This window comes from Scatophagus argus, chromosome 5, assembly GCF_020382885.2.
Source record: "Scatophagus argus isolate fScaArg1 chromosome 5, fScaArg1.pri, whole genome shotgun sequence".
NCBI lineage: Eukaryota > Metazoa > Chordata > Actinopteri > Scatophagidae > Scatophagus > Scatophagus argus.
In genome coordinates, this window is record NC_058497.1 from 20,838,032 (window position 1) to 20,863,692 (window position 25,661).

The window sequence follows — 25,661 nt, forward strand, 5'->3', positions numbered from 1 at the left end:
GGACAGGAGGATCTCTGCATATGGACTCACATGTACAGCTGTGGCCCGGCCCCACACTAAGCAGCTTTAATGAGCAACATGTAACAACAACAGAGGACACAAGGACACGAGAGTGATTATGATCTCACACACGGCGGTGCTCAAGTGGTTGCTATGCCGGTGCAGTAAATCATTTCTGAGAATAAGTCCTGTCTGAAATTTACATGAAATCAAACTGGAACTGGAATCTGAAAAACTGTTAGACATTTGGAGGGTTTATGAATATTAAAAAAAAGTACACTTTTATGAAAGGATGATCGATAGCAGAGGTAATTTAAAATCAGTCCCTAAGATTGTGAACGATCTCTTAAGAGAAGTGATGGAGCCACAGGTCTGCTGAGGTGCATTACTCTACAGCATTTAATGTCCTGTCACAACACTATCTAAAATTTCTATAACAAGAGTGCCATGTAGAAATCACAGGAAAAGCTGATTTTGTTCATAAAATTGTTTAGCCTCCCACTCAACAACTCTTGGCAGAGTGTGCATCTAAATATTGCTGACTGTCAGATTAGGTTCTGCAGGCACTGGTGCTTAAACAGAATAGCATTTTATTCATTGCTTCTGTGCTGATCATAACATGCAGGTTTTACACAAAGATATGAAATAAGAGATGAGAAGCAGAAGGAATCTTTGGAATAGTTTTATTCAGAATCAACTATTGATTCAGTAAATATAAAAACACCTCTGTTTACGGGATGATTCAGTGCACTGTGTGTTTAGTACACTAAACTGACATAATAAAATAAAACTCGCCGTTAACTGGCCTAGATGAAGGTCATTCACAGAAAAAATGAAGCAGAAAAACAAGAATAGCAGTGAGAAGCTTTCTTAGTTGTTAACTGCAATATTCTGTAAATCAGTCACATTGCCATGTTTAATGTATATAATACATTGTGTAAATTTGTAAATTTGAGACAATAAAATAAAACGACAAACAAAGATTGTTCTTTTAGCTGTATTGTTCTGTCATCCGAACTGACAAGAAATGTGCTGCTTTTGGAAAAAATGCAATTAATGTCGTTTAATGCCTAAAGTGTGGAGACAAAATCCAGTCCAGGTGTCTCTACAGAAGCATCTAGACCTTCTTGTCAGTAGTGGTGGTCAGGTCTGCAGTATTAGCAATGGACAAATACAGTTCTGATAAGTCAGGGAGTAAGGGAGAGACTGACTCTTGGACCTCTACAAGCTGAAAAGGTTGTCCAAGAGAGGCATTTGGAAGGCTTATATGAACATCTTCAACTCCTCTGCTGCCAGATTCAGCTTTCACTCTGACCTTAGTGAAACTCTTACTCATTAAATCCTCCCATGCAGAAACTTTTCTTTTGCGGGCCATGTTCTTCATCTGAACCTTAAATTAAGTCATTTGAATTTTCAGCAAATTCAGCATTCTTCCATCATCTCTCACAGCAGAAGAAAAGATCCCCCTGATCTGATCTTTTTCTCTCCAGATTAAAGTCTCAATATCCGTCAAATCGGACTTTAACACACATTTTTGGAATATGAAACAAGATGTTTTATAAGATGTATGTTTATGATAGTGTGTGTACAATCACTATCTACAATCATGACAAGTTAGATGCATAAATTGTACACTTCAAGTTCGCATTTCATGTCACATTGTTGTGTATGTTGTATAAGGTCTGGATGACCAACGACGCTGTGTGGAGAATATCCCTCTCGTACACAATAATCTATCTCTTGGCCAACTCTATGCATCCACTGGGTAATTTTGGGAACAACCGGTGTGTGAGCAGCACAGCCAAAGCCTGTTTCTGTGTCACGTAGCAGTAGAGCAGCCACTGACAATTTAAGTGTCCTCTCCGCAGACGTGAAGATGGCCGCTGCTTTCAGTGAACTGCGAGTCTTCCCTATCATCTGCTTTGGAGACATCCATTTGGGTCTGTGTGCAAATGTCAGCTGCACTTTTTCCTCACCTGAAAAAGAGAAGAGCAGTGCAAATGGCAGGTTGTCTTCTGAGGAATCTGTCCACCATGTGGAAGGCTCTATTCCCTCTGATGGCCACATCAGTCTTCAACGCATGGGGCTGCAACAGCAGTAGCCTTTGTTTCTCCTCCAGGGCATGATTAACGGAGATGATTTGCTTAATCCTTCCAAGCAGTCATGCCACATAAGGCAGCTGTAGAACTCACTGGGGAGCTAGGATGAGGATATGTGCAAAACACTTTATGTGTTTGAAGTTGTCCAGCTGTGCAGCGTCTAACATCTTAGCAGCATTATCAGTGATAATCACCAGATCTGTGGTTATAAGGTGCCATTCATCTACAACAACTCATTCACATTTTCATATGACTTCATTTCTATAGTTTGCAGAATGCAACTATCAAGCTGTCAGTCATCTGTTAACAAGTGAAGGTGTCTTTGTAACCAAAACTTATGATGGTCTATTCATAAAAAAAAAAAAATCTCCATAATAAATTCTGAAAAATAAAGATGTTTCAATGTTTATGATTATGTTTGGAGGCTGCAGTTGGTTGCTTTGTTGAACTGTGTTGTGTTTTAGAGTCCAACAGTGTCTAAAATAATAACAGGCTTGGGCGTGACTATAAATACTCTATGCACTTGAGAGAGAGTTGAATGGACTGCTAATGTTGGCAGGTTCATAACATCACTGTGACAAAAGATTAATAGGTTGTTTTCAGACACCAGCTGGGAGACTTGCCCTCTTGGTCAATAAGCCATCATTTGAAACAAAGACAGTTGGGAAGCAATTAGGCAATTAATGAGCAATGAAAATTGATGCTTCTGTAAGCATTTATACAATGTTAAGGTGTCCTAAGGTCAGAGAGAATCACTTTACAAAGTTTGACAGCCAAAATGCACATTTTTACTGTCCATTTATGATGGAGTGACTGGATTACTCTGAAACCTATAAACAATGTAATTAAAGCTGCAAAAATATATCATGATTTCAGTTACATCTTGTTTGGTTTTAGCTCCACAAACAAAAGGTACTGAGATTATTTCCATATTTAAGATTTAAACTTTATCTTTAAATATTATTACAATATTTCAGATATGTTTATTATTATTGTTGTTGTTGTTATTATATTTGTTTATCAAGGATTTTGCTCTGTTACTTATTGTAACACCTTACAGTCTCGTCATACGCATAAAGGTGGGACATTTTTCCATGATGCAATGATGCACACTTGTTCCAGGTTTATAGCTTGGTTCAAAATATGTATTCCTTACATGCTGTAGGAAGAAGTCTTGCTCTGCCTCTGTAGGAGCCAGCTTGGAAGGACCCGACCTACCAAAAAGCATCCTTGATTTTTAAAAGAAGCTTATCACTACAGACTACAGAATCAAAGCAGACAGGATGAGTAGAGAGTGAAGGAAGCACTTGTAATTTGTAACTTTTAATGATTCAAACCCTAATTTAATTGCTAACATTATTATAGTTTATTTCCTCATTGTTTAAAAAGATTCTGAGACTTTCAAAAAAACAAAATAAATTGTTAAAGAAATTACTCACGCGCATGTAATTATATCGTACTATAAAATCTTGACAGCCCAAGGAAAAGAGGCCGTCTCTGCTGTCACTGAATGACAGGGGGACACCAAGAAAATGTTCAAACACTGAACAAAAACTTTGCAGAACAGAAATCAAACTGCACTCAACACTGCTTCTTGTCATTTTCTGTGCCAACTTTCTTTTTGTATGCCTTGCTTTCCAAAACCTCTTGATAAACAAAGCCACCAGAGATGAGTAAAAAATGCCCAGCACAAAGCCAAACTCAGACTAAAGAGAGTGAAGAGACATTCACTCTTACTGCAACAACAAAACTGTGTCTGGCCATGTACTATTGACAATCAATGAAAAAGGCCAAATAATCTGACATTTTAAAAATGACATAATGTGACTAATGAACATTTATTGGAACCTGCCTCCTTATGACATGTCCACAAAGAAAGCATTCCAGTCGTGCTTTTCAGCGTCTGTCTCATGTCGGACATAACAAATACACTTCTATTCTAGAACTACATTGATTGTGTATTAGGCTTTAAGTGCTGACAAAACACAGGTGACCCTACACTCATTTCGGTGCCTAAATGGTGCAGACACACAATGAACACTGAAGCTGCTGCTACTGCTTTGTGACCGCGCCGTCTTTAATTACTTCACTTTAGTCAAATATCTCTTATACTGAAACATTACAGACATTCAAGATACAACTGCCACAGATTAAACACCTTATCCGACACATAATTGTTTATAATTATGACAAATCCTACCTCCTTTAATGTAGGTTATCACCCAAGCCACAGATCAAATATACAGTTTTCTTTGCAGCTAGCTGTGTCTAACACAGTCAGACCGATCTAATCTGTTTACTCAGGTGAATCCACCATCTGGCAAGTAGAGGTACACCAGCAAGGAGTTCATGTTCACTTGTTAACTTCTGCCTTGTACTAAACCATCAGGTGGGCAGGTATATCAAGTCAGAATGTCTCAGGTTCAGGTTTTGTGGAGCCTTTGCAGTCAGCATTGTAAGTACAATGAAGACTTCTCTGTAATGTCTCTGTAATAAAGACATTTTTGGACATTTTTAAAATTTAAATAATTGCACTTCTATCATTTTAAACACCATTTTTCTGAATAAGTTATGTTTGTGGTGCTAATAATCAGTATCATTTTTTTAACAAACTAACACTGCAGTGTAACTACAGTAAAATTGCACAAATATTTAAGAAAATGAGTGCGCTGACTCCTTATGCTCCTAAAGGCTCTAAAGCCTGTTAAGCTGAAAGGTCTTTTTGCAGGTAAACATTAAGCCACTGACTTCTTAATTTTATGCCACATTCACATATGAGTAAGGATTGTAATGCTTCTTGTTTTTTTTTGTCACCAAATCCCCTGAAAAGACCAAAGCCAACACTGAATTCTTGTTCAGATATTGTGTGTAAAGCCAAAGCCTGACACAGCTTAGTTATTTCAAGCTAACAAGACCAGGACCCTATCTAAATGAATGAGGAGAACACCGTAACTTCACCTTCAAACGCCTTCACAAGAATTATGCCCCTAAATCCTACACTACTGGGCCTTTGAATTACTCGGCTTGTTCGGTAGGGACAAATGAGTCTGGTTTGGAGTGCCAGAGAAGGGGTTGAGAATTTGGGAGGTGTTGAGAGGTGACTAAGACACTGCCGGTTCATATATTTGATTTGTTAACAACAAGAAAAATACAGAAGAAGCTCACACTTTAGTTTAATTTCAGTGCCATTATTTGAGGCTACTGTAGCCCAGTGCCTGGTCCTGTATGGCCTCGGGACATCCCTAGTTTCTGGTCCTGGTCTCAGTTTACATGATGACCAACAAGGCACACACAATGTTCTTACGCTGCTGATGCTGCTGAGTTACTAAACTACCTGTGCTCTCAGTGCCACAAGATTATACAGTATAGTCGACTTGGGAGCAATGAGGGAAAGGCGTCACAGGGGAAATAAGCTGCAAAAGTGAGTTATGCCTGTAGAGAACCTAACAAGGAGCTGGACAAAATTTTCTCCTTATAAATTATGAGCAGAGCAGACAGAATCTTTTATTACCTCCCAGAATCTGATCTTTCAAATGGCAGCATTTTCAGCGCAGGCAATGGCTGCAGATTTGTAGCACTGAACTTAGAAAAGGACAGTTTTAATCCTTTTTTTTTTTTTGGAAATATGAAGAAACTACGCACTTATCCAGACATCATCATGACATGAGGCTTGTACTCTATGCTTTTACTTGGCTCTAAAAGTACTCGGCATCTGCTCCAGACTTGTCCAACTTTATGTCCTACCAGGAAAAATACCTTGGACTTTAAACTGACAACTGGAAGCCTAGTGATAATTTTCCGAATATACTTGTCCATCATGAACAACAAAGGTCCAAGTGCAGTTCAAAATGGCCATACAAAGGATGCAAATATTTCATAAAGTCTGATGAAATAAAACTTAAGTTAAAGCTCATAATATTTTTACTGATACAACTGAAGCATAAAATTAGGACAGGATATATCAGGGTTTTTAAATATGCAAAGGCAGAAAAACAACAATATTCACACATATATATATATACACAGTTCTTTGCTGCTTTTTTCAGCTGCTATTTTTTGGCATTTGCTCAACTAAAATTACAAACATACGACCATGTCAACAGAATGGCATCGTGATCATACAGTAAATGTTCCAAACAAAACAACATACAACAATGGACACAATTTCAATATTCCTGCTTTCACTCCAACAGGCGTAGATGATTGGAGAGGCTCTCAGGGCGTAGAAACTGCAGCCTCAGAAATGGCACTATAATCAATAGCTTCCCAGGCCACTTGTTAAAAATGCCATTTCCATCTCCAAGTCGCTGAGAGGGCCCTTTACCAGGGAACAGCCACATATCATTCTCTCCAGACAACTGGCGGAATGAAAAATTGGGGACCACTGTCACTGACCAATATTGATTATGAGTGAAAATGTGATCTTTTGTATTAACTCGCCCCTAGGAGCCCTGTTCTGTCAGGTTTGCGGGTGAGAATTAATGCTTTCATATCATGCTTAACAAAAATATGGGTCGTTTCTCATTTTAGCCTCCAGACAAAGCAGTATATGCCAATCACAATAATTTAATAGCTTCCACAAGAGGACATGATGATATGAATTAGATTAAAACCATTATTTAACACATTTGTTCCTACTTTAAAGATATTTATTATTGCCCCTGACACCACTTTAATGAAGCTGCAGACTTGGCATTTAAAATGTCAATTTCTGATAATTAGAGTTGTCATTGTTAAAAAGAAGAAATGTGTAAAGGGGGGGGGCCTTGCTATCTAGCTGATGTTCTGCTCTATAAGGTCTAGATCAGAATAATTGTGCATATGTGAAACAATTTGTTAAAGTCTGACTTTAACTAAACTGGAGCCCAGCAATAAAGCAGAAAACATTAGAAAAAGAGGATTAAGAAATTCTACTACAGGAGCAAAAAAAAAAAGAAAAAAAAGCTATCAGTCAAGCTGCAGGCTGGACCAAACCAACCAACAGTCGGCTGGTTTGCCTGTTTTGGGGATTTTTCACTAGATGTGTGACTCACGCTATGCTGATTGTGAACTGTGAAGAAGGTGGTCTTCTAAACAATCTGGATAAGCAGCACATATATTTATCCAAATAATCTGGTCATACAATCATACATCAGGGAGTGAAAAGGAGTTAAAAAAAAATGTATGACACGCTTGTATCCTATGCTGTATTTTGCTAGTTCCTCATTAAAAGTTGATGTTGAGTTGCAGTCTCAACTATTAATCATAATAATGTGTTATTTCCTTGTGAGATTAGCACATAAGAAGCATCAAAGTGTCGTATGATCTGCTGTCTGTTACCGAAATTTGATTTCCCCACACGGGTCCATGCAGAGCTAAGGATGATGATGCAGGATGACAGCTGTGAAAGCAGACCAGTTAGAAAGCTGTTTATCAGTTCACAAGACTTCATGTTTAATAATCTTGGTTGAAGTCAGCTTGGATGCACTCATACTTACACTCATAAAGTGTGTGCATTCCCACATATGTAAAACAACATACCCGTTATATATAGACCATGGGAACTTTCCTTAGTTTGCCTTCAGAATTTTCTTTGCAGAGCATATGTAAACCGAACTGCAATAAAGTGAAGCGAATAAAAAGAAAGATTGAATATAACTGTGTCAGCATGACGGGAGAATAAAGGCAGCACCAAAGTCATTTTGGATGCAGCGTGACTGGCTCTTTTTCGCACGGTGATGGGGGTTCATAATTACAACATAGCCTACAGACAAACGCAACCTGTGCCACCCTGCTCTTATTGAGGTCGCATTTCCACAAAAGTCATAAATACAGCCCTATAGGAAAATAGCCTGTGGGGTTTTATTAGTTTGAGTGTTTTTGTCCTTTTTCTATTGAAAATTCAATAAATCCGTAGCAATTCTCTCACGCCGTCACACCTCAAACTGTGTTGTGTAGCTGATCCTTGCAGGCATCTGTCCCAGTCTCAGACACCGGCTAGTGAAACGGTGGCTACAGCAGCGATATTACACTCTGTGTCACATATCACAGACCTTATCAGGCCTCATAAGCACTTACATTCAAGAAATAATGCATTAAACGCAGAAAAAAAACCAAGAAGTAATATCTTTTGTTTGTTTCAGAACAGAATCTATATGAAAAATGTAATATATGAACCTTCTTGAGGATATAAACATTGTGTACACCAGTCAACAGAAGCACAAATTAATCAAAGTGGAAGCTGATGTTCACATTTTCCATCATTTCTCACACTATCTTGAGAAATGATTTGAAAAAGAAGTGTGCATGTTCCATGAATGCAGAGTTTGAAACAGTGTGAAAAGATGAAAAAGACTGTAAAAAGTGAAGGACACAAGAAGGAGTTTAATATTTTCAGAGTTCAATCATTTTTCTTCAGCCTGATGTGATGGCTGGCTGACATTGTGCTGACGTGTGTGTGGGTAGAGGTGGCGGCTATGAAAATATTCAGGTAACTCAACTGTACAGTAATAATCCCACTCAGGCAGGCAGTTGTCAGGATGCTGCTCCATACGCACTGGATTACCCGGAGTACCCAGCAACAGCAAAGAGATGTCACAGAACACTGCACTGTACATTTCTCAAGACAGGTGGGAATCACTCTGCAAATCAGGTGTGCTAATGAATTACTGTATATTGAGACAAACCTGCAGGAAATATCTACTGCTGTTTCATACAGTAATGTTTACCAGAGTAATAGAACTCAGGTTACTATCAAAGAACAGCTGGACAAAATGCTGCCTACGCATACAGGACCTCTAGATTTCAAAATAGGAAAGTCTGCTGCAGGTCAAAAAGCAATACAGTTGCAGGTGTCAACCATGACAGGGTTGGTATGGCTACAAGCCTCCTACTTTCTTGTTGTTGGTTTAGTCAGGGAGGCCTGACCTCATATTCTTTCAGTTGGACATCTTAGTTGCTGTGCTGAGCCCCCAGACTCACTGCATGCCACGGGGCTAAAGTGCAAGAGCAAAACAATACTTTGGGCTAATGTGGAGTTACCTTTTGTTAAAGCACTGAACAGACAGAGAACAATTATTTGGCAACTTTCAGTAAGAATTTACCCTAATCCCTGTACATCCTTACATAAAAAGTGAGAAAAAAAATGTGTATGTCTCAAGGTAGCTGCCTGGGGGATGTCAGGGGAAAAGTGCCCAGTCATATCAGAGCTCCCAGCCTGGCCTGCAGCTTTATTGGCTGAGAGATTATATTGAGCAGGATCTGTATCACACGCTTGCTACCTGATCTAACATAGGCAGCATTCAGAACACTGAACTTAGATGAACTTGTGAAGCAATGGATAAGCTGCGCCATCCTACCCCAAAATGACATCAGTGGGGCTGTGAGATCTAATAGTTGCTTTGATTTGCTCAATATCACACGGACTGACTGTACTAGCAAGTTTCAAATGAATAAATAATAAAATTAAATTCACAAACTGTCATTGTGTGCAAAGTATTGCCTTTGAACAGAAGTGCAGACTCTACAGTGACAACACTATCAGCAATTCACCAGAATCTCAAGAGCCCATCGCAATCTGTGACAATGAGTTTTGGCCAAGAATGTCAGGCTTTTTTTTCCCCCTCAATCCCCTTTTCCTCTTTTTTCATTTGGCTTGGCATGCCATAAAGCTAAGTCTAATTAAACAATCAAACCCATGCAGTCCCATTCCTCCCTTTGTCCTACTGACTTTGTCACAGCACTCATCCTCTCCGCAGTATAAACTCCCATGTCTAATGCCAGCCAGGGAGAAGGGCTGTTGTCACACACTGTTTGTCCCCCTATCTCGCTTCGTCTCTGTGAGCAGCATGAAAGCAGCAGACGTACTGAGCTCAGAGAGAGCAAAACGAAGCTTTCAGTGTTGACTTTAAGCTAAACTGCTGAGCACAAATATGACTGAAGTTGTACTGCAGACTTGTATCTCTGAAAGTGTCTTTAAATGATGTTTTAAATTACTTTCACCATCTGAGGCAGCACTGACTCAGGACAGTTTGACCACGGATACACAACATTGTATGTGCAGAAAAGGGAAACACTTCCATATACTATATAAAAAAAAGATTGAGATATTGGAAATTAAAACCCTGACTACTTTCCTAACGTCCACACATCTGTCCAGTCACTGCATGAAGTCGTGTTTTTTTTTCTGCAGACAAAAGTCAAGCTACACTTTGAATCGGGGACTGCATTAAAATGCAATTTTGAAAGGTTCCATATTTGTACATTGGGTATCTGTCATGAGGCTGTCTTGGAGGTGTTATCACATCTTCAGATCCACAGGAACTTAAATCAGTCAATCATGCAAACAGCGCTGCCTTTTATTCCTCATGGGAAATCATCAGGATCATCAGAATCATCAGGAAACTTCAGAATAATTTGGTCTGGTCAGCTCAGAGGGCAGTGGGAGCAGTTACTGTAGAGCTGATCATGTTATCAACTTGTAAAAACATTTGCTGAGAATAAGTCACCAGCCTCATGTTAACAATCTTCTGGTTTTTAAGGACTATTTTGTAAATACAATAATTTGTAAGAGGGATCACAGGAGACACATTCATTCAGCAGTGAACTGGGAGTAGATGAAGTCCAGTGCATAAGTCCATATGCAAATTATCAGCCCTTATTGATTTCTTCAGTAATTTTATCTAGCTTATCTAGATTATCAGCCTGGTTGATTATTCAATATTCAGAATCTTCCTGATTTTCAGAATGATTCTGATTATTGGTATTTTGTCCAATTGCTGACAAAATTAACAGCTAGATCTAAGGTTATGTTTACAATGCAGGCAAGAGTGTCCCAAATCTGACTTTTTATTCATATATGATTCAAATCAGTTTTTTTTTCTTCTTCATGACAGTGTGAACAGCACAAATCACATGAAATCACATGGTCTTTTCAATTCTGATTTGGGCCACTTTCATCCTGCTGATGTGCAACAGTCAGATCAGCATGCTCACATCACTGTTACATCACTCATCAGTTGTCAGCAGTGGTGGACAAAGCCAAACACACAGGAATGCAGCATAGACACCTGAGAGAGATATTTCAATCAAAGCCCCTTTTAGCTTTCTTACTCTTGGCCTGAAAAGTTGACAGTCTGACCACACTTCTGCTACCACAACGAACAATTCAAGACAGATTGCTTGCTTCCCTATTTTATCAATTTTGATGATGATGTTCATGCCTACAGGGAACCAAAAGCAGAGGCTAATTTATCATAGACAGTAGTATTAATAAGTTCTGATGTTGTCGGTTCTCCTCTCTGTACTGCAGAAATTAAGAAAATAGATTTCATATTTTTTACAGCCACATAAAAGTTATCTTGCACATTTTATCTCACCAACTCCATTTCTGATTCAGACTTTTGTCTATGATGCTATTCCCAATCCAGAAGAAAGATGTCTGTGTCAGTGACTGTATGTGAGTGCAAGGGCAGCTCTCACCTACACACTGTAGCAGACACACACACACTCACACATACAGCACAGAGATCCTGCTCTTAGTGACAATGGCAGAGAGAACTCAAAAGTGTGGTTACACTTGACTAGAGCTGAAGCCAGCAATGCTCATCACAAGTGCAACAAGTCTGCCTGTAAGGGCGGAAATCTGTCTAAACATCTGGTGGAAGTACATCTCTTACAGGTGAAAAAGTGAACAGTTTTTGACAGCCAAGCTCGTAGTTCATCTTTCTTTTGCAACTTTTTTTTTGTTAAAGTTGCAGCTACAATGAACCAACCAACTAATGTTGGTCCAAGGCAAAGACAAGCCCAAAAACCAGTCACAATGGCTGCTAGTGGGAGTTCATTTATAAACAATGCATATAAAAAATAAAGCAATTACAATTTTTAATTTGTTCCTTTGTTTTCTCTGAAAAAAATGAGATAAAGAACGTATAAGAGTACTGTTAAAGTACTAGACGGAGAAGCAGTAACGGTATGAGCAGTAGTACCATTAGAAACACCCATCCACTAGTGGTGACAATGACATTTTCAGTTTTTCACCAGCGCTCTTATTGTTAATGTGGGGTCATGGTACAGTTCTGTTCACACTGATGTCAGATACAAGTCACATACAAAGATTAATGTGAAGTAAAAAGATCAGATTTTAGAAAAAAAAAAATCAATATTGGGTCACCTTCAACTGCAGTGTGACAGAAGGCTCTGTTTGTGGTCCCCACTCTGTGGTCGCACTCCGTGTTCTTCCCACAACATGATTTGACTGGCTACATGTCACGAGTAGGAACCTATCAGCACTGAATTATCTCAGTCTGAAAGTAAGTAGTAAATACAGTTAGAAATCAAATAAATCTAAGGAAAAAAAAGTGCAATATTTGTCCCAAAAATATGAAAGTGTTAAGTAGCAGAAAATGAACATACTCAAGTTAAGTACATCAAAATTCAATTACTCAAGTAAGCAACATTCATAAAGTTGCGTACTTGAGGAAATTGTATTCGGTTACATTTCTCACAGCTTATTCCACATTTTGAGAATAGATTTTTATTTTTCATTCAAATGTATATTGGTTCCAAATAGCCAACATTGAGGCAGAAAAACATACCGGGAGTTTGGATATGAACACAAGTTCAGTAACTTACAAATCCACATGTTAAAATATTGGGAAGCAAGCTGCCAGCTGTGCGTAACTGGATTTTGGAGAGGTCTGAGGTCTGTGATCCTCTGCCAAACAGTTTGTCAGGTCTGAGCAAAAGGAAACACTGTTGAACATAATCCACTGTAAACATGGAGGGTGCATCTGTCTGTCGTTAAAGACAACCTCCTGTTGTCTCGAACTTTATCTGTGATCACTCATTCAAAATGCCAGTCACACAGCTGTTGTCTCTGCAGCAGCAAGCTGTAAGTAACGACTGTGTGAGCAATTCTGTGTCCGTAAACTCCTGGTCTCTTGGTCAGAAGTTAACATTTTTGTCGGGATCGGTTTCACTTCACCTACAGTGTAGGCTATACGTACAGTCTACAGAGCTGATATGTTTAACACAAAACTAGATCAATTTAAAAGTTGTCTATTTAGTGTGATTGCATAAAAGTGCACTGAAAAATTAAAAGTGAGCTTAACTTTCATGAAAACTGGATCCACACTGTGAATATTCAGAAGGTATAAACTTAAGGTAACATGAAGTCAGTCCTCAAACCATCCACCAGACACCTCCTCTACAGGCAGCAGTTAACATTTTCAAGACAAAAGACCGGCTGCAGATACAAACACATCTTTTCTCAATGTATAAACAATGCCAAATATTTAGGACATTTAAACGCACAACATTGTAGCTTCTGCCACTAAGCGTCGCTCGTAAAAATGAAACAAAAGACATAAGGCTCATTCCAAGCCACAAAGCACAATAAGCTGAGTGCCCCCACTGACATTAGACTATAACAGAATGCACAAAGGTGTGCTATTTTCACAGCAGGGTGGGACACTTCTAAGTGCTACTACTGTACAAGAGCGGCAATCCAGGCGCTGTTTGTGTTGTTTATGTAACACTGTTCATGATTTCTACATATCTTTGTCAGCTGTCATGGTTTCTAGTACAGCAGCACACAGCGGTTGCAAACCACGCCCGGTCTCTCTCAGCGTGGCATTGAGTATGTACACGTGCCAGCCTTGGGCATCAGCAGAAAGATGGGGTAGAGGGCTGAGAACACTCAGTCGTACTACTCAGGATGGATGTTTCCCATCATGCAGCTCAATCAGCCGCCCAATGATTCATTTCACAGACACTTGGGTAATTATAGGAGTCTGCTCTTCACCTCTGGGGATGAAGCAGCATGAGCGCAGCCAGGGTGGGGAGTGGGGGAAGGTGGTGGTTGGCGGAGGGAGCAAAGACAGAGTGAGAAGTGAGTGACTGAAAACAAAGGGACAGGAATGACAAGAGTGAAGATGGAATAGGAGATGTAATGAACTTCATTTAACTGGTGTCAGTGGTCTTGTTCAGGAAAAGCCATATTTTCAGTAACTCAATAATGAGGCAAACTAATCACTGCTGGGTGAGCTCCAACCAACCACTAATGTGACAAAACAAACAAAGGCAATGAAAACATACAGTATATGACCTTTTAAAGTGGAGAGTAAAACAAAGCCTGTAAAAAGGGCTATATGGTGTGGCATGAATAAAGATGCATGACGAGAGACTAAAAGGAGCTTGAGAAGAACACAGCAAGTGTGCAAGCTCCCCCTATTGGTGAAACTGAAAAAGCACCGTTACATCATCAACCTCAGCACTAGTCAGAGATGGACACACTAGTCAGAGATGGACACACTAGTCAGAGATGGACACACTAGTCAGCGGCATTTTCGGCTCAAACATCCATTCAGTCAAACTAAATGCTATGCTTTGCACATGAAGAAAGTTTGTAAGTCACAGCAGCCACCAAACAAAGAGGGAGAAATTCAGGGAAAATGAACTTTCCAAGATTTTCATGGAAAATAGTTCAATAGTCTTTAGTGAGTTCAATGGAGTGTATAGAATATTGACTTGAATGACAATAACTGCATAGAAAGCACACAACAAGAAGCAAGAATAAGGCTCTGGGAGTTGATTCAACTGTTAAACAGCTCAGAGGGTGTAAAGGGAGTCCATTGATTCAGTTGTGTTTATTTCCAAATGTGAAATATTCATAGTGGATGTGTATTTAAGCGTATCAGAGCGAGCTGGCTGTCTAATTCTGCTCAGTGGACTGTTCGTTGCTGTTAATAGCCAATGATTTCACTTCAGCGTGAATCATATGAAGCCATTACAGTTTACACATTACTGTGTGCTTATATGTGTCCATATACCAGCTGTAATACTCTGATCAACAGTCACTCTGAAGGGTGTGGGAGACTCTGAATGCGACAATCGGCTGAAAGTGTTATTAGTGGAAAAGAATCTCCATTATTACATCAGCTATGAAGGCAAACACACACAAATGAATGTGTAACATATAAGTTTAATTAGCTATTTCAAAATTGTATTTTCTAAGAGTTTGATTAGCCAAGATGGGAAATTGTGATATTTGCATGTTTAAATTTTGCATGCTTGATTAGTTACACCTCAACAATTTGTTGTACGTCATAATAAGATATTTTTCCTTTAGACATTTTTTGTTTTTTGGTTTTTGTTTTCAAATCTGATCATCCTTTTTGATCAGTGGTAATCTGTAGTAAATCATGTTTTGGACGGCAGGTGTTTGCATGTGTACTGGCATACAACGTAAAGCAAAACCTGAGACAATGCATTTCTCCTTCCTGTGTTTGTACCCCTCCTCTTCCTCCCTTAGCCCACCCCCACCCCACTTCACCTCACCACAGCATTTTCTCTCCATGTTGTGACTCTATTTTTTTTATTTATTTTTTTATTTTTTATAGCCCAGAGTGCTGTGTTCAAAAATGTGATGCTTTGTTAGAAATTCCAAGGCTATGGAGAGCAGGTGCAGGGCCATTGTGACAAGCACAATTTATCGGCTGCTTCCAAGTAAGGGAACACATTCAATAATGTGCTGGGAAGATTAATCCATCCCCCACATGAGGCTGGGCTCACAGGGTACGGCGACAGAGGTAATTTACACATGCAGGTAGTCGAGCTCAGCAGTTAAGGCCTTAGTTATAAAATACTTGTTTATTAGCAGTTTCAATTAATTTATTCACACTTTAAACTTTACAATCTGACACCATTGTGTATTAAAAGTACAAAGCTGACACACAGACTCATACATTGTAAAATTTTAGACTTTTTTTTTTTCGAGGACACTCCACAAGTGACTCCTCAAACAAGCCCTCTGTACACAGTGTCTGAGCTCATCAATATGAGGTTTGTGTTTCTATGTGGATGAACAAAGGCCAATAGAAAGATGGATGGATTTACAAGAGAGTACAGAACTTTAAATAAAGTACAGGTTTGGTGAAATATCTGCACTATTCTGAGATAAACGACAAACTGCCAAACCACGTCATATTGCTTAAGTCTGGGGGTAAACTGCGGGAGCCCTTTTTGCTGAAAGCGACAGTGTCAGTTTCAGCTTTTTTCCATGGAAGGATAGGATATGGGAGGGGAGATCATTGACAGGCAGGGAGAGCAGCAGGCAGTTAGACAGACATGATGTACAGCTCTGCATAATCAGCTCTCAGCCCCATTAATCTGGGCAGACTGCAACACTTGATGAGACTGTGATGCATTTGGTGAAAGGTCCCTCCCTCAGATGTCATTTTGAAGAACAGAGTCAGTGTTACCGCCAAAGCAGGAGCCCAGTCATGCAGCCACACCCCTTACTACAACACCATCATGCTCAGAGGACAAAAGCTCCAAGGACATCTGGATTCTTCCCACCCCAGGAGCACAGCTAAATTTATCATCACACTGGTGAGCACCCAGAAAAACTCACATGCATAGTCAGCATCACCTGGTGCAAAGCACATGCAGTGGGTCTGATTTAAAAAAATCAAATAGATCTCCATAATGATCTTCTCTCCAAGGGCACGCAGTGATGTGACTAAACCCAGAGTCCACAGCTATTACAGCCACTGGAGCACAGTGAGAGAATGCTATGTGGGCTCCTCTCCTCTCTCAAGGGAGAAAGGGTATTGCACAAGAGTAGCCTGCACATTGCAGGGGTCACTGTGTGGGATGACGAGGTCCACTGGACGCATTCCTCTGAAGCTTCAGCTTCTTCCCTCGAGGCAGGTCAACCCACACCAACTTGTTCCATTATAACTGTGTTTCTGTTAATCTAATGAAAACTCAGCTGGAATGTATTCATCCAGCTTTCCTTACTAGCAGGTAAGTGACAGACTTTTATTTGGATGCCATAACAGAGCATGACAGTGAGCATGGACAAACCACACTTGGGGTATTACATACAACATGTTCACAATGAAGCAGTCATCAGCATGGGATGTGGCCAAAGGACGTCCACTTCTATGCCTTTCTGTGGCTCTTCCACACCGTGTCTCTGTTGCAACCTGCTGATGACACTCTTAAGCTCAGTAACAACTTCCCTCTGAGAGTGCATTTTAGGAGTTGACTATCCATAACTTTTTGTGAGTATATATGCCTCATCTTTGTCTCTCCTCCCTTGAACATCTGACAACTGTTTACCTGAGAGGCTGATGATGATCTATCAGCTGAGGCTTTTTGTGTGTTGCACTCGCTGGAAGTTGCTCTGGATAAAAATGTCAGATAAATGACAAAAACGGATTCAAGTGCAATTTTTGTGTTACGCTCCAGCTCTCCAAGGAAATAATTTAAAGGGCACAACCTTATACCATTTTTCTCCAGTAAAAATTGAATAAACATTATCACAATGTTTTCATTATCACATTATTATCACAGTGATTTTAGCTACAAAAGAGATGCTGCCAGTGGGAAGTGTAAAGCCACATAGTAAGACTTAATGGGCCTTGCTGAGTGTAGGGAGTCAGAGGCTGTAACACAGTCCACTGGGACTTTCGTCCCTCCACTGGGACCATATTCTGTAGTGGGTGGTAGCTGTGCAATGCTTTTTCATGGCCCTCTGTCATATTTCATGACCCTATACATTGGTATATCAGAGTGCAGCAGATGAGAAGCACAGCAGCAACAGTCACAGTCAAACAAACAATGCTGCCAAATCTCTTCCAGCGTGATGTCTTTTGGCTAAGTGACATTAAGGTCATCAAAATAAGCAACCAGGCATCCTAAATGAACTGCCTAAATGGTGGTTTTCCAAAGATGGCTTTCTGAAGTCATTTGTGTTGTAATGGAGGCTGTACCCTGCTGTTTTGGGGTTTTTTTCTCCAATTGACTACAACAACCAATGCCTGGGCTGATGAATCTTAGATGACTTTGACTCCACACTTTCTTTAAAGGAGTAAAACCCACATTTGTTTAAAAAAGGAAAATCTGAAAAGCCCATCCATGACACAGATACAAAAAAATGGATTTGTGTGAATGCAAAGGTAAAGGCAGGAACAGATTTAAATTCAATGAAAGGTTTATAGTCATTTGACAATTAATATTTAATTTAAGCTGATGTCTCTTTGATACTGTTCCCATCTCAGAAAGGTAGGGTGAATTGCTGCTTTCCAACAAAGCAATACTGCCATCTAGTGTGATAAGAAATCTGGACAGGTACCCACTGGCTGAGCATATCCCCAAAAGATCTTTAAAAAAAATGACAATAAAACCAAAATCAAGGACATAATGACCAATACGTGTTGTGCAACAGTGACAAGACCACACAGGCGGTACAGTTTGTAACTGCAATGAAACCCAGAGTCTTCCTTCATTCATCTGCAGTCTTGTAATAAATATTCTCTCCGTGATAGCATCTCCTGCGCATCTTGCTATTGTTTATTCCGAACACTTGTCCCAGCATGTCTTATTGTGGCGAGGTGAAGCACACAAACGCTGCACTAAGACCCTGATATGGAGCTGGTCACCCTTTGCAGTTTTTCAGCTTTAACAGCTTCCACTCTTCTGGGAAGGCTTTCCACGAGATTTTGGTATGTTTCTGTGGGAATTTTTGCCGATTCATGCAGTAGACCCTCTGTGATGTCAGACACTGATGTTGGACGAAAAAGGTGTGGCTCACAGTCTCTGTTGCAGCTCATCCCAAAGGTGTTGGATGGGGTTGAGGTCAGGACTCTATGTGGGTTTTTCCACACCAAACCCATCCAATCATGTCTTTATGGAGCTTTGCTTTGCACACTGGGGCACAGTCATGCTGGAATAGAAAAGGATCTTCTCCAAACTGTTGCCAGAAAGTTGGAAGCATAGCATTGTCCAAGATGTCTTGGTATGCTGAAGCATTAAGATTTCCCTTCACTGGAAGTAAGTAGCCAAGCCCAACCCCTGAAAAACAGCCCCACACCACACCTGAAATACAGATACGAGTCCCATAGTCTCGTAGTACATATACAGTGTATTTTTATAAATATGTTTACATTTGGCTTGAAGCACTGAGATAAATAGGGAGTTGGGAAATCATGGTAACCTATTAAAACTTTCTGTATTTTGTCACTCATGAACACCCCACAATGTGGAACCCTCAGGCTGTGCCAAATGAGCCAGGATTCGCACTCATTTACAACAGACGTTCTTTCAGCAAGGCTGCAGAGCCGTTTCCTCTGCATCATCACACCTTCCTCCTTGAATGTCTGCCATGCTCTCTCAAGGTTTTGAATGTTGGCTCAGGCATCAGAATCAACTAAATGCCTGCAGTGACAAACGGCATGATAGTCGTATCCTGCGTCTGTCTGAGCCCTGCAGTACATTTGCCTGATATCAACACTTGCTTACTTTACCTGAAGCAGACAGTGAGCTGTCAGGAATTTGCTCTGGCAAGCCATCAACACACTCTCCAAGAAAGTATTATAGCTACTGTAAGTAACATGATATTTACAACACGTTTCATGCAAAATGGGTGGTGTGACGGTTGTTAGATAACATCATAACGCATGGAGGTTTGCAGCAGCTCTTAAGATGCTTCACTGAGATAAAGTTTGCAGGTCAAAAATATGGGAAAAATGTAAAGTGACACAGTTTACTGTTATATTTGTGGCAAGTTTAACACACAAATAGAACATGACAAAGTAAACAGTACTGACAGAAGGGCTTGAAAAAATGTGACCACTGCCAATGTAATGAGTCTCTCAGTGTTTCTGCTCGTAGGTTTTGGCACTTTTCATTGTGTAAATGTAAAACACTACACCTAATAGAATCAGCTTAGCCGTCAAACTGTACTTTCCCACACTGGACTTAAATACATTAGCGTCTTCATTGCCAGGTCACTCTGTTACTCACAGATTCAATATCCATTTATTCTTGGTAATAAAAAAATCAATCTGCAAGGTGTTTGGCCGACTTCCACTGCTGCTGATAAAGCAGAGTTGTCTTTTGGCACATTACAAGCAGCTGAAGCGCCTCCATTGCTGTACCCAGGGTCATGCAGCGGATCTGAGAAATTACTTGCATATCATTCACGTTGATTGTTTACTCAGAGATCGTGACTTGGCAGTGGCTTGCCATAAACAGATGTACGGGAGTTGTGTGACAGTTTAATGTGATGCCACAAGAACAGCATCAACAGCATACTTTTATATTTCAGGCTTTCACATCATGATGATCTTGACCAGAACAATTAAGAGATCAGAAGTATGATGAGCTCATACTCTACAAAATTTACACCAATCAGAATATGAATCAGAGTATGAAGTGCACAGCAAGGAGCTGTAGAACTACAGTTCTCAGTACAATATATGATGATTATTCTAAAAATCAAACACGCTGAGCATTAAGAAGTGTGTTAAACCGAAATGGCTAAAATCATTCAAAACGACCAAACAAGAAAAGTCATGATATGACAGAAAGGGAAACGAAACGCCACACTGACTTCATCTTAAAGTAGTATCTCTGTAACGATGCAAAGCCACAATTACCAAGACAAATCTACAGCTGCAATGTCGGCGGAGCAGCAACAGCTTTTCACAAACAATCCAAATCATGAAGCCATGTAAATGTTATCCCATTAGGTTTACTGGAGTTATCACTGTTTCACCTCACGCTAGCCATTTCCCAGTACACAGAATATAAACACGACTGCACTGAGAAACACATTATCGTCTATGGGCAGCGTGAGATTTTCACAGTCAGAACTGCCTCAGAAAATATCACAGTTTCACAGCGTCACCAACACATTCTCATCCCAGTGCTTTGTCACACCCATATGCATCTCAAAAGGTAAAAAAGGTACCATTTAACATCTGTGACTGATGCGCAAAGCCTTTCTATCATCCACTTCACCCTCTGACCCTTGAACAAAGAGAAAATCAACATTACAGGATAACAGAAGAATACAGATACCTCTTGCTGTGAGGGACTGAAGACTTTGTTATATCGACAGTGTTTGATTAAGACATTAAGACACACTCTTAGTCAAAGACCTGGTTATTGATGTCTTAAAGATTGAAACAAACTAATCTGTTCCAAGAAAACTGTGGAGGAGCATTTCCAATGACCACTGACAACTGTGAAATTTTCATAACAGAATTCTTTAAATTGACGAGAGGAGTTTGGCTTGGATGGATATTTTCATCTCCCTCCAAGTCATCAAAAAGGACGAAAGGATCTGCTTGAATGATTGGATTTCCAGCAACATAACAAACATCACTTTTGATGCTCACATTGACATGGCACCAAAGTGACTTGTCATTATTCACATCTGGCGTAGTAAACTGTCAGCATACGGGACGAGCTCACTCTCCTGCATGTGTCTCTGCAGCAGATAGTTCACCTTGACAAGAATACCATAACCTCAGCAGAAGGCATAGGAGCATGGGTAGCAGAAAAGCTGATAACCAGATGTTTTCCATGATTTACAGTTAAGGAAAAGTAAGTAAAACAAATACACTAAAATTTGACACTGAATGCATCTAGTGGTATTTGATGTCTAAGCAGATGCATAACCTGTAAATCTGATAGCAAACCCTGATCTTATTTCTACGCATGTATTCTGAGCGTTACTGAGAGTTGGAAATGATTGACCCATTGTGAATGGATAATATAAAAAAGGATTTATCCTGCTGCATGCTGGCTGCACAAACTAAGTTTTTAGGGCAAAACAATTAACCAAAACAGTTATCAAGTTTCAGGCTTGAAGGTAAAGAGTTTCCTCAAACCTCCTTTCTGCATCTCTTGAATAAATTAAACTTATACAGAACAAGCAGGAGCACTTAAGAAGAAGAATTAAGAATCAGCTTTATTGGCAGTACATATATTTTACATACACACACTGAATTTGTCTTCTGCATTTGACCCATCCTTAGTTGAACACACATGAAACACCCAGCAAATTACATGCAGTGAAACACACAGGAGCTGCAAATTGGGGGTTAAGTGCCTTGCTCAAGGGCACATCAGCCAGCTAACAGGAGGAGCATTTTCGCATTAATCACAATTTACTACTACTACTACACTACTCACAATTTTTCCCGCCCGTCTGGTGGGGGAATTAAACTGACTGCCCCCACTTTTCAATACTCATCTAACAGAAAGAAGCTGAGAGAATATTTTCACAACAGGGAAGGCAAATGTAAATTTTTAATCCCAAATGTCAGGTAAATGTTTGATATTTGTTTCCAAGACTGGCTCTAATCCTCTCCTGGTGCTTGTCCTCTCCCGTCCTCCCTCCCACACGATTCGCTCTGGCATATGCCACACCGGAGGCCCATTAATCAGAGCCCATTTTATAAGGGCTGAAAACACTACTCCCAGTTCTTGTGCATTAACCTTGTTGCTGCCCCTTACCACCCCTGAAAGTTGGCACTGGTGTGCTGCCTTTGTGTGTGCGTGTGTGTATGTGTGTGTGTATTTTGAGCCCTTGTCACTTGTTAGTGTAGCATTTCCTGCCATGCTATAAATAAAACCAGTCAGAGGGAGGGATGGAAGCCAGTGGAGTGCTCTGACAGCAGAGGGCATCGTGGCCTTGTCTCCCTTAGATATCAGGATTAAATCTGGTCTACAAACTGATGGCTTACTACATATTTTACAATGTGTACCGTACATTTGCACATTATACAGCAGAATACAAATATTTATGATTTATCTCACCCTGTACTGGTTCTTTCTCATTGTGTATCATACTGTTGCTGCTTGGCTTCCTGTTTGACACTTTGTGCTGTTTAAAAATTGTTTCTCGATGATAGCATTAAAGAACACTATGCTCCTATGACATTAAACGTCTATCAATTCAACTGGCAAAAAAATCTGTTTTCATTTGTCTGCCATCTCTCTGTCGAACTACTAGCAGCTCAACCTGAACAGACACTCAAGACTGCAACGGTCAGTTGCGGTATCCTTGATTAAGTGAAAAGCGAAAAGCAATCCATCGCAATTTACCTCCAGAGGACATGTCTTTAAAGTGTCATTTTTGTCTGACCAATAATCTAAAACCTGAAGAGTCACAAGAGTTGTCACTACAGATTTGACATTTGAGAGGCTGAAACCAGAGAATAATTGGCATTTGTGCTTAATAAATAACTCGAACCATTAATGAATTATTATACTACATTATTACTGATCATTTTTCTGTCTATCAAGTGATTCTCTCAGTTCAGCATTTCCTAAAAAACATCCACATATGTAGTCTCTGTGAGAATAATGACAACGACGGCCCTGCGCTCTCGGTCTCGTAACCAGATGAAGGAGAAACACAGCAGAAAAGATTCCGTTCTTACCTTGACCCTGAGCATCCAGTAAGCAACCACAGAGAATCAGAAGGAGCTGGAAGGTGGAGGAAGGCACACTCACTCTGAACGCTCTGCACCCCATGCTGCTCAGGCTCCTTGCAGCCATGGCACCGATGGATACTGGAAAAATAAAAACATACCGGTATGTATATTGAAAAACAAACCACTAAGATATTGACTAGCATTTACCCTCATGAGGCACACTGTACAAAAAAAAAAAATCTTAAAATATACAACTCTGCTGAAAAATGATTTAGCCAATTCTAATAACATATTGTAAACATGTATTCAAAAAACTATTGTAAAATATCTTTCAGGTATTATTACTTACGATATTCAAGCAAATAAACAGCAACTAGAAACACTGTAGATCCTAAAATCAAATCAGTTTAGATGAATTCCAGTAGCAGATGCGATGGTGTGGATATTATAAAGTCACCTTTAGACCTTGTCTTAATATGACCATGAGTGACGGCTGTTTGGCCAAAAAGGCTAGCTGTGGCTTTTCAAAAATTCTCTATCTATTCTATCTAATACTGCTGTGTTAACAGACAACACAACTGACAAAAACTGGGCAAAGCTCCATCCTGTCACTCTAATAACTGATGCACACTGCGTGGCAGTTTCCTAAGTGCTATCATTCACCCTGACATTTCACAACCAGCTTCCATAGGAAGAATGAAATCAATAGGCCGAAACTTTTTACACACTCATTTATATTCACATCTTCACACTGAAGAAAGAGATGAATTATTTGGCACCACTGCATCACTGGGCACGTAAATAAAACCAATTTGCTGAGTCCCAAAATACAAAATAACAAAACCATGCAAACAACAGTCATTATGTTTGATCAGCAGCCATTACATCCAGTTGAAAATTCTTACTCTGCAGTCCGGCAGCATACTGCTTTCGACACCATGATGTTGTTAAATAAATGTAAAATAAATGAGTACTAAACATTCAATTGTAACAAAACAAACGGATAACCACCATTCAAAGACTGACAGGAAAGTTGAACTAATGTTGTAATAATTAATACTAATAATTTCTTTAAATAAAAATGTTTCTTTGTCAGCAGCTGTGTCAGGTGGGTTGGATGCTGTATGTCACTTGCTGCTGATTGGCTGAGGAAAAACAAAATAAATCTCGAAACATCCAATGTGTATCTTAGAGTCCTAAAAATAGACACCAATATCAAGCAAATATCGTAAGCAGCTTCCAAACGAGGTGCTGAGCAGTTTATGATGCGTCACCACAGAGATTTGTTCTGTCAAATATTTCACGATGACAATCAATCTCATAATAAAGTTCGTCTCCCTGCACGAGTCGTTTCAGCCACGTTTCTCATGTGCATCTGACAGAAGAAACACACTCCTGTTGGAATCAACTCACGTACAACTGCCAAAAACACTGAGTACTAAGAACATACAGTACGTCATGCATTATGTGCTAATCAGCTATTGTCAGGTTTTATTCCAGAGGTTCCTACCTCTGCAGGCAATTTGAATTATTAGTTAGTTTACAGTCACAGCAGAATGTTAACCAGAGCTGAAAACCATTCAGTCACTCGGGAAACAAAATGAACACACACACACACACACACACACACTGGTCACAGCACAGCTTTAAGCATAAATATGTTACTCATGTAAAAAGCGCTGATTAAACTCTTTATGTAAAAGTACATAAAGGTTTAACTTTAAATAAGAAGGTTTGTCACTAAATTTTGAAAAATGTAAAAATATCAAGCAAAAAGAACAGTCTAAAATATTCTGTAGTCTTTGATGCTGCAGTGACATGCTTTTTATTTTCCTAATAACAGTTCTCGAACAATTCATAATCAAGTCCTAGCAATGACTACTTTACAGCCCAGCCCCCAAACACAGTTAGTACCTTTACTGTACGTGCACCTCCGTGTTGTGTCTCTGCTGTACATCCCACCAACAAGTCCAGCTCCCACTGCTGCCTGAGTGAGTTTCTTCTCTCTTCACCTTCGCCGTAAACTCACAACTGGCACAGCTCTCTTCCCTTTCTCTGGCCAAACAGCCCATCTGCAAAGACAGAGGGAGGGAAACAGAAGGGAAGGGAAAAGGGAAAAAAAAGAGAAAGGGAGAGGAAAGGCAGTGGATGGGAATGAGAGGAAAAGGAAAAAGAAAGACAGATTGCTTTGATAATGTAGATTGACAGAAGCTGCATTCTTGCTAAGCCAATGTGCACAGAGTAAAAGCAGCAGAGTTAAACTAATTTGATTTCACATTCCCTCAGTGCTGCTGTTTCCTCTTCTATTCATTTGCTTGCATTTCAGCTTTTGAGCTTCACAATCACA

At 39.8% G+C, this 25,661-nt stretch overlaps 1 protein-coding gene across 12 annotated transcripts in view; it reads right to left on the minus strand.

The window, feature by feature from the left end:
* The window catches only part of robo2 (roundabout, axon guidance receptor, homolog 2 (Drosophila)), a 294,014-nt gene that overhangs the window by 265,645 nt on the left and 2,708 nt on the right, over positions 1-25,661 (minus strand). For 10 of the 12 annotated variants that reach the window (XM_046389577.1, XM_046389576.1, XM_046389565.1 and 7 more), the window contains 2 exons: positions 25,229-25,386; positions 23,321-23,452 (listed from right to left, as the gene is read on the minus strand). In XM_046389577.1, the coding sequence (XP_046245533.1) occupies positions 23,321-23,452; positions 25,229-25,271 (175 nt within the window). In that variant the 5' untranslated portion in view covers positions 25,272-25,386. Of the gene's footprint in view, positions 1-23,320; positions 23,453-25,228; positions 25,387-25,661 lie in introns of those variants that run through there. The other 2 variants (XM_046389572.1, XM_046389570.1) reach the window with 1 other exon arrangement.